The sequence below is a fragment of the Ascaphus truei genome, unplaced genomic scaffold, assembly GCF_040206685.1.
Source record: "Ascaphus truei isolate aAscTru1 unplaced genomic scaffold, aAscTru1.hap1 HAP1_SCAFFOLD_2707, whole genome shotgun sequence".
Lineage (NCBI taxonomy): Eukaryota > Metazoa > Chordata > Amphibia > Anura > Ascaphidae > Ascaphus > Ascaphus truei.
Window position 1 is genome coordinate 23,892 of NW_027455650.1, and position 9,282 is coordinate 33,173.

Consider the following 9,282-nt stretch of genomic DNA (forward strand, 5'->3'; position numbering starts at 1 on the left):
GGGTTGGGGATAACTTTAGGGGTTTAGCGGTTAGGGTAGGGGGATAACTTTAGGGGTTTAGCGGTTGGGGTAGGAGGATAACTTTAGGGGTTTAGCGGTTGGGGTAGGGGGATAACTTTAGGGGTTTAGCGGTTAGGGTAGGGGGATAACTTTAGGGGTTTAGCGGTTGGGGTAGGGGGATAACTTTAGGGGTTTAGCGGTTGGGGTAGGAGGATAACTTTAGGGGTTTAGCGGTTGGGGTAGGGGGATAACTTTAGGGGTTTAGCGGTTAGGGTAGGGGGATAACTTTAGGGGTTTAGCGGGTAGGGGGATAACTTTAGGGGTTTAGCGGTTGGGGTAGGGGGACAACTTTAGGGGTTTAGCGGTTGGGGTAGGGGGACAACTTTAGGGGTTTAGCGGTTAGAGTAGGGGGATAACTTTAGGGGTTTAGCGGTTAGAGTAGGGGGATAACTTTAGGGGTTTAGCGGTTAGGGTAGGGGGATAACTTTAGGGGTTTAGCGGTTAGGGTTGGGGGATAACTTTAGGGGTTTAGCGGGTAGGGGGATAACTTTAGGGGTTTAGCGGTTGGGGTTGGGGGATAACTTTAGGGGTTTAGCGGGTAGGGGGATAACTTTAGGGGTTTAGCGGTTAGGGTAGGGGGATAACTTTAGGGGTTTAGCGGTTGGGGTAGGAGGATAACTTTAGGGGTTTAGCGGTTGGGGTAGGGGGATAACTTTAGGGGTTTAGCGGTTAGGGTAGGGGGATAACTTTAGGGGTTTAGCGGTTAGGGTAGGGGGATAACTTTAGGGGTTTAGCGGTTAGGGTAGGGGGATAACTTTAGGGGTTTAGCGGTTAGGGTAGGGGGATAACTTTAGGGGTTTAGCGGTTAGGGTTGGGGGATAACTTTAGGGGTTTAGCGGTTAGGGTTGGGGATAACTTTAGGGGTTTAGCGGTTAGGGTAGGGGGATAACTTTAGGGGTTTAGCGGTTGGGGTAGGAGGATAACTTTAGGGGTTTAGCGGTTGGGGTAGGGGGATAACTTTAGGGGTTTAGCGGTTAGGGTAGGGGGATAACTTTAGGGGTTTAGCGGTTGGGGTAGGGGGATAACTTTAGGGGTTTAGCGGTTGGGGTAGGAGGATAACTTTAGGGGTTTAGCGGTTGGGGTAGGGGGATAACTTTAGGGGTTTAGCGGTTAGGGTAGGGGGATAACTTTAGGGGTTTAGCGGGTAGGGGGATAACTTTAGGGGTTTAGCGGTTGGGGTAGGGGGACAACTTTAGGGGTTTAGCGGTTGGGGTAGGGGGACAACTTTAGGGGTTTAGCGGTTAGAGTAGGGGGATAACTTTAGGGGTTTAGCGGTTAGAGTAGGGGGATAACTTTAGGGGTTTAGCGGTTAGGGTAGGGGGATAACTTTAGGGGTTTAGCGGTTAGGGTTGGGGGATAACTTTAGGGGTTTAGCGGGTAGGGGGATAACTTTAGGGGTTTAGCGGTTGGGGTTGGGGGATAACTTTAGGGGTTTAGCGGGTAGGGGGATAACTTTAGGGGTTTAGCGGTTAGGGTAGGGGGATAACTTTAGGGGTTTAGCGGTTGGGGTAGGAGGATAACTTTAGGGGTTTAGCGGTTGGGGTAGGGGGATAACTTTAGGGGTTTAGCGGTTAGGGTAGGGGGATAACTTTAGGGGTTTAGCGGTTAGGGTAGGGGGATAACTTTAGGGGTTTAGCGGTTAGGGTAGGGGGATAACTTTAGGGGTTTAGCGGTTAGGGTAGGGGGATAACTTTAGGGGTTTAGCGGTTAGGGTTGGGGGATAACTTTAGGGGTTTAGCGGTTAGGGTTGGGGATAACTTTAGGGGTTTAGCGGTTAGGGTAGGGGGATAACTTTAGGGGTTTAGCGGTTGGGGTAGGAGGATAACTTTAGGGGTTTAGCGGTTGGGGTAGGGGGATAACTTTAGGGGTTTAGCGGTTAGGGTAGGGGGATAACTTTAGGGGTTTAGCGGTTGGGGTAGGGGGATAACTTTAGGGGTTTAGCGGTTGGGGTAGGAGGATAACTTTAGGGGTTTAGCGGTTGGGGTAGGGGGATAACTTTAGGGGTTTAGCGGTTAGGGTAGGGGGATAACTTTAGGGGTTTAGCGGGTAGGGGGATAACTTTAGGGGTTTAGCGGGTAGGGGGATAACTTTAGGGGTTTAGCGGTTGGGGTAGGGGGACAACTTTAGGGGTTTAGCGGTTGGGGTAGGGGGACAACTTTAGGGGTTTAGCGGTTAGAGTAGGGGGATAACTTTAGGGGTTTAGCGGTTAGAGTAGGGGGATAACTTTAGGGGTTTAGCGGTTAGGGTAGGGGGATAACTTTAGGGGTTTAGCGGTTAGGGTAGGGCAGGGGTCATCAAACTCTTAGTCCAAAAGAGCCAAATATGAGTAGCACGGCGATTTAGAATTTTTCAAAGAGCCATAAATATATTTTTACAAATACGGTTGATTAACCGTCATCACATCAGGCTGTCCCCCCATCATTATTCCCCCCCATCACATCAGGCTGTCCCCCCATCATTATTCCCCCTCATCACATCAGGCTGTCCCCCCATCATTATTCCCCCTCATCACATCAGGCTGTCCCCCCATCATTATTCCCCCTCATCACATCAGGCTGCCCCCCCATCATTATTCCCCCTCATCACATCAGGCTGTCCCCCCATCATTATTCCCCCTCATCACATCAGGCTGCCCCCCCATCATTATTCCCCCTCATCACATCAGGCTGCCCCCCCATCATTATTCCCCCTCATCACATCAGGCTGCCCCCCCTCTCCCCCCCCAGGGCCGCCAACAGAAACCATGGGGCCCGGGACAAATGAAAGGAGCAGCCCCCCCCCGAACCCATAGCGTACCCCCCCCCCCCCCGAACCCATAGCGCACCTACCACGAAAAAATATCTTGTAGCGCGCAACTTTTACTTAATTGTTTTCTTATTGTGATACAGAAAAATACATTACAATGCAACCTGTTTATCTTTATATTTTCAACAAAAGACATGTGACTGCCTGGGTGGGCGGCTGAGTGGGTGGGTGGATGACAGTAGAATGACATTTGGGTGAATGACGTGGGTGGGTGAATGACAGTGGGTGGGTGGGTGAATGACAGTGACTGGGTGGGTGGGAGACAGTGACTGGGTGGGAGGGTGACAGTTACTGGGTGGGAGGGTGACAGTGACTGCGTGGGAGACAGTGACTGGGTGGGAGGGTGACAGTGACTGGGTGGGTGGGAGACAGTGACTGGGTGGGTGGGAGACAGTGATTGGGTGGGTGGGAGACAGTGACTGGGTGGGAGGGTGACAGTGACTGGGTGGGAGACAGTGACTGGGTGGGAGGGTGACAGTTACTGGGTGGGAGGGTGACATTGACTGGGTGGGAGACAGTGACTGGGTGGGTGGGAGACAGTGACTGGGTGGGAGGGTGACAGTGACTGGGTGGGAGGGTGACAGTGACTGACAGTGACTGGGTGGGTGGGAGACAGTGACTGGGTGGGAGGGTGACAGTGACTGGGTGGGAGGGTGACAGTGACTGGGTGGGAGGGTGACAGTGACTGGGTGGGAGGGTGACAGTGACTGACAGTGACTGGGTGGGTGGGAGACAGTGACTGACAGTGACTGGGTGGGTGGGAGACAGTGACTGGGTGGGAGGGTGACAGTTACTGGTTGGAAGGGTGACAGTTACTGGGTGGGAGGGTGACAGTGACTGGGTGGGAGACAGTGACTGGGTGGGTGGGAGACAGTGATTGGGTGGGTGGGAGACAGTGACTGGGTGGGAGGGTGACAGTGACTGACAGTGACTGGGTGGGAGGGTGACAGTGACTGGGTGGGAGGGTGACAGTGACTGACAGTGACTGGGTGGGTGGGAGACAGTGACTGGGTGGGTGGGAGACAGTGATTGGGTGGGTGGGAGACAGTGACTGGGTGGGAGGGTGCCAGTGACTGGGTGGGAGACAGTGACTGGGTGGGAGGGTGACAGTTACTGGGTGGGAGGGTGACATTGACTGGGTGGGAGACAGTGACTGGGTGGGTGGGAGACAGTGACTGGGTGGGAGGGTGACAGTGACTGGGTGGGAGGGTGACAGTGACTGACAGTGACTGGGTGGGTGGGAGACAGTGACTGGGTGGGAGGGTGACAGTGACTGGGTGGGAGGGTGACAGTGACTGGGTGGGAGGGTGACAGTGACTGACAGTGACTGGGTGGGTGGGAGACAGTGACTGACAGTGACTGGGTGGGTGGGAGACAGTGACTGGGTGGGAGGGTGACAGTTACTGGGTGGAAGGGTGACAGTTACTGGGTGGGAGGGTGACAGTGACTGGGTGGGAGACAGTGACTGGGTGGGTGGGAGACAGTGACTGGGTGGGAGGGTGACAGTGACTGGGTGGGAGGGTGACAGTGACTGACAGTGACTGGGTGGGAGGGTGACAGTGACTGGGTGGGAGGGTGACAGTGACTGACAGTGACTGGGTGGGAGGGTGACAGTGAATGGGTGGGTGGGAGACAGTGACTGGGTGGGAGGGTGACAGTGACTGGGTGGGAGGGTGACAGTGACTGACAGTGACTGGGTGGGAGGGTGACAGTGACTGGGTGGGAGGGTGACAGTGACTGGGTGGGAGGGTGACAGTGACTGGGTGGGAGGGTGACAGTGACTGACAGTGACTGGGTGGGTGGGAGACAGTGACTGGGTGGGTGGGAGACAGTGACTGGGTGGGAGGCTGAGGGGAGACTGAGCCGCGGTTTCACGACCCCTGATGTACTGTAGGGGGATAACTTTAGGGGTTGAGCGGTTAGGGGTAGCGTTAGTTTTCTGGTAAGGGGTTACATTTTTCAGGGTAAGACCGCGCTTATAGTGCTGGCGACGCGACCAATGCCGTCGCCACCAGCGAAAGTTATAATTTAATTTTCAGCGACTGTCGCCAGCGATGTCACGAAACGGGGCTGGCCGCGCTCTCCGATTGGTTTAGAGACAGTCACATGTGGCGACTGTCTCTAGAAAAATGAAATAGACGCGGCTTCAATTTTTTTTAGCCGATCCGTTGCCGTCGCGCTTACTATAAGCACTTGCGACGGAGTCAATGTATTTGATTCGGAGCGACGTCACGTCGCCGTCGCGGGCACTATAAGCGCAGCCTTAGGGGGTAGCGTAAGTATTTGGGGGGTTTTCGGGTAAGGGGTTAAGGTTATGGATGTACCTTAGTGGTGAAGCGTCCGGCAGCGGAATATCCCTGTGGCGAGGTGAGCTGCGGCTTATTGCCGGCGATCATTTGGTCACCCGGCACCCCCCCTTTCTAAACCTCAGTGCATCTTCGTAAGTGGGAGAACATCCCTGCCGCGCCGGGATAGAACAACATGGCCGACAGAATCAGACGAAGCTTCCGTTCCAGTCTTGATGATGCCATTGCCCTCACTTAAGAGGGAGAAGCGAGGACGAGACTCGCAGGGGATTCTGGGACAGGAAATAGCGGCTGATCCTCACACCTCCTGCCCGTTAGAATTCGGGGGGAGAAATGATATGTGGGTCGCGTCGGTAATCGGACGCTCTGCCACACAACGCTAAACGGGATAAACGATCTGACGCAGAATGACTTTTTTGAACCATTATTTCCTCTAGTGCAGAGGCGGCCAACTCCAGTCCTCAAGGGCCACCAACGGGCCAGGTTTTTAGGATATATTCAACTGAGCCACTGGTTGAATCACCCGTGCTGTAGCAGAGATATCATGAAAACCTGACCTGTTGGGGGCGGTCTTGAGCACTGGAGTTGGCCCACGACTGAAACACCTGTGCTGAAGCAGGGATATCCTGAAAACCTGGCCTGTTGGTGGCCCTGGAGGCTGGGAATTGACCACTCCTGCTTTAGTCTAACATTTCACAGCCTGATTACGTCGGCTGGTCCTATTTTTGCCGGATTTCGGTATCTGGTCGGGTTGGCGCAGTAACGCGCTCCCGTCGACGCGTTCGTACATACGATTGTTGTGATCGCACAGGCCACGGGGGGATAACGAAGACGCCAACGTCCGCCATCGCTGCGCGCGCTTATCTGGAGTTTTCTTTTGACGTAGATTTATTGCCTGACGGCGCCAGAAATCAGCGCCGCGTGGAACCGAAGCCGAGAGGAAGAGCAGCGCTATACCGACGAAATGTAAGTGGGGGCAACAAGAACGCCTTAATAATGTCATTACCTCCCCACACATGCAAGAGGACGTCATGTTAATATTCCCCTGTCACTTTACCCCTACGTGGGACTGACCCTTTAACCCATTAAACACGTCCCTGTCATTAGGTCACTTTGCCCCTACGTGGGACTGACCCTTTAACCCATTAAACACGCCCCTGTCATTAGGTCACTTTGCTCCTACGTGGGACTGACCCTTTAACCCATTAAACACGTCCCTGTCATGAGGTCACTTTGCTCCTACGTGGGACTGACCCTTTAACCCATTAAACACGTCCCTGTCATTAGGTCACTTTGCTCCTACATGGGACTGACCCTTTAACCCATTAAACACGTCCCTGTCATGAGGTCACTTTGCTCCTACGTGGGACTGACCCTTTAACCCATTAAACACGTCCCTGTCATGAGGTCACTTTGCTCCTACGTGGGACTGACCCTTTAACCCATTAAACACGTCCCTGTCATTAGGTCACTTTGCTCCTACGTGGGACTGACCCTTTAACCCATTAAACACGTCCCTGTCATGAGGTCACTTTGCTCCTACGTGGGACTGACCCTTTAACCCATTAAACACGTCCCTGTCATTAGGTCACTTTGCTCCTACGTGGGACTGACCCTTTAACCCATTAAACACGTCCCTGTCATGAGGTCACTTTGCTCCTACGTGGGACTGACCCTTTAACCCATTAAACACGTCCCTGTCATTAGGTCACTTTGCTCCTACGTGGGACTGACCCTTTAACCCATTAAACACGTCCCTGTCATGAGGTCACTTTGCTCCTACGTGGGACTGACCCTTTAACCCATTAAACAAGTCCCTGTCATTAGGTCACTTTGCTCCTACGTGGGACTGACCCTTTAACCCATTAAACACGTCCCTGTCATGAGGTCACTTTGCTCCTACGTGGGACTGACCCTTTAACCCATTAAACACGTCCCTGTCATGAGGTCACTTTGCTCCTACGTGGGACTGACCCTTTAACCCATTAAACACGTCCCTGTCATGAGGTCACTTTGCTCCTACGTGGGACTGACCCTTTAACCCATTAAACACGTCCCTGTCATGAGGTCACTTTGCTCCTACGTGGGACTGACCCTTTAACCCATTAAACACGTCCCTGTCATGAGGTCACTTTGCTCCTACGTGGGACTGACCCTTTAACCCATTAAACACGTCTCTGTCATGAGGTCACTTTGCTCCTACGTGGGACTGACCCTTTAACCCATTAAACACGTCCCTGTCATGAGGTCACTTTGCTCCTACGTGGGACTGACCCTTTAACCCATTAAACACGTCCCTGTCATGAGGTCACTTTGCTCCTACGTGGGACTGACCCTTTAACCCATTAAACACGTCCCTGTCATTAGGTCACTTTGCTCCTACGTGGGACTGACCCTTTAACCCATTAAACACGTCCCTGTCATGAGGTCACTTTGCTCCTACGTGGGACTGACCCTTTAACCCATTAAACACGGCCCTGTCATTAGGTCACTTTGCTCCTACGTGGGACTGACCCTTTAACCCATTAAACACGTCCCTGTTATTAGGTCACTTTGCCCCTACGTGGGACCGCCCCCCCCCCCCTGCTGCTGGATGTAGTGTGGGGTGAGATTTGTCTCTGTCTGTGTGTCTGTCTGTGTTTGTGTCTCCCCCTGCTGCCGGAACATGTCTTTGACACCCCCTCCCCCCCCCCCCGCTGGCGCCACATCTCCCCGCGCCGCTGTGGCATGTCCCCTCACTACCGGCACATCTCGCCCCCCCAGTTGGTACATCACCTCTCGCTGCCAGCACATGTCCCCCACCCGCCCCGCTTCTCCCCCCGCTAGCTGGCACATCTCTTCCCCCCCCCCCCCGCGCTGGCACTTCTCCCCCGCATATCACACACACAGAGACACACACATACACACACACAGCCCCAATCCAGGCAAGGACACGCCCCCTCCCTTAGTAGCCACGTCCCCCGCCTCCCGCTCCGGCTCTAACATTAGCCGAGGGAAACTTAGAATGTCCATAATTTGGGGGGTGAGTGACATTGGAACCTCAAAATAGTTGCGTTGTCCTACAAATCCGCCGCAGAATGTCCAGTCCACGTTTTGTTGTGTTACGTGGTGCCGTTTGAGATATCGATGCTTCGGACATACAAACAAACGGAATCCACGTTAGAAGTATAGTATAGATTATGATATTCTTGGAGTGCTTTGCTTCATTGGATTTGCAAAGACACATAAAAAAAGAACCAGATTTCCCCTTGGAGGAAAACGCAGAATAATTTGCCAGGAGCCGGGTTTAGCGCGCACGTCCCACGCCCCTCTCTCGGGGTTTGGCCGTACAGATTTCTGAATTGGTTAGTTCAAAGCCGCGATCGCCGGCTCCAGGAATCTGTGTGCGACTTTTATTAAGAGACTCTTTGACTTGCAGATGAGTAAGAAACATGTTCCAGGATTACTTGCACACGACAAGAATACCAAATCCGTTTCTGGCTAAAGACGCGGCGTCTGCCAACAACTCTGTGTTTTTTAAAAAATATTATTGCTATTTAATACAGTGATCTTTTTTTTTTATAGTATTTGATGCCCTTTAAACCTTATTTTGCCTTATTTCTTCGCTGTACTTTTTTTTAGATTCATTTTCTTTACGTAGGCCCCAAAGCCTGCAGTAGAGTGTTCACACGGCAACCTCTGCTGCTTCTCACTTGCTTCACTTTACCAGGAAGGACAGGGCTGACAGAGAGGCCATCTGCATGTCACCCACAGATCCCCAAACCTGCATCTCTCACCTCATTGTCGCATGTTACACTGCAGACGAGGATTCTGGGTAGTGACGCGTTAATGTCACTTTTAGCTTCCTGCCCATTTTGTACGTGGAGGTTTCCCTGCAGCATTACACAACCACAACCTGGGGCATGCAAGGGCAGAGTCGGGGGGCCCGGGCAGAGTCGGGGGGCCCAGGCAGAGTCGGGGGGGCCCGGGCAGAGTCGGGGGGGCCCGGGCAGAGTCGGGGGGGCCCGGGCAGAGTCGGGGGGGCCCGGGCAGAGTCGGGGGGGCCCGGGCAGAGTCGGGGGGGGCCCGGGCAGAGTCGGGGGGGGCCCGGGCAGAGTCGGGAGGGGGCCCA

General features: G+C 53.7%; 1 protein-coding gene across 2 annotated transcripts in view; it reads left to right on the forward strand.

The window, feature by feature from the left end:
- The window catches only part of KTI12 (KTI12 chromatin associated homolog), a 29,628-nt gene extending 23,406 nt beyond the window's left edge, over positions 1-6,222 (forward strand). Inside the window, exon 5 of one of the 2 annotated variants that reach the window (XM_075582881.1) lies at positions 6,058-6,201. In XM_075582881.1, the coding sequence (XP_075438996.1) occupies positions 6,058-6,141 (84 nt within the window). In that variant the 3' untranslated portion in view covers positions 6,142-6,201. Of the gene's footprint in view, positions 1-6,057 lie in introns of both variants that reach the window. The other variant, XM_075582882.1, reaches the window with a different exon arrangement.
- The last annotated feature ends 3,060 nt before the right edge of the window (positions 6,223-9,282 follow it).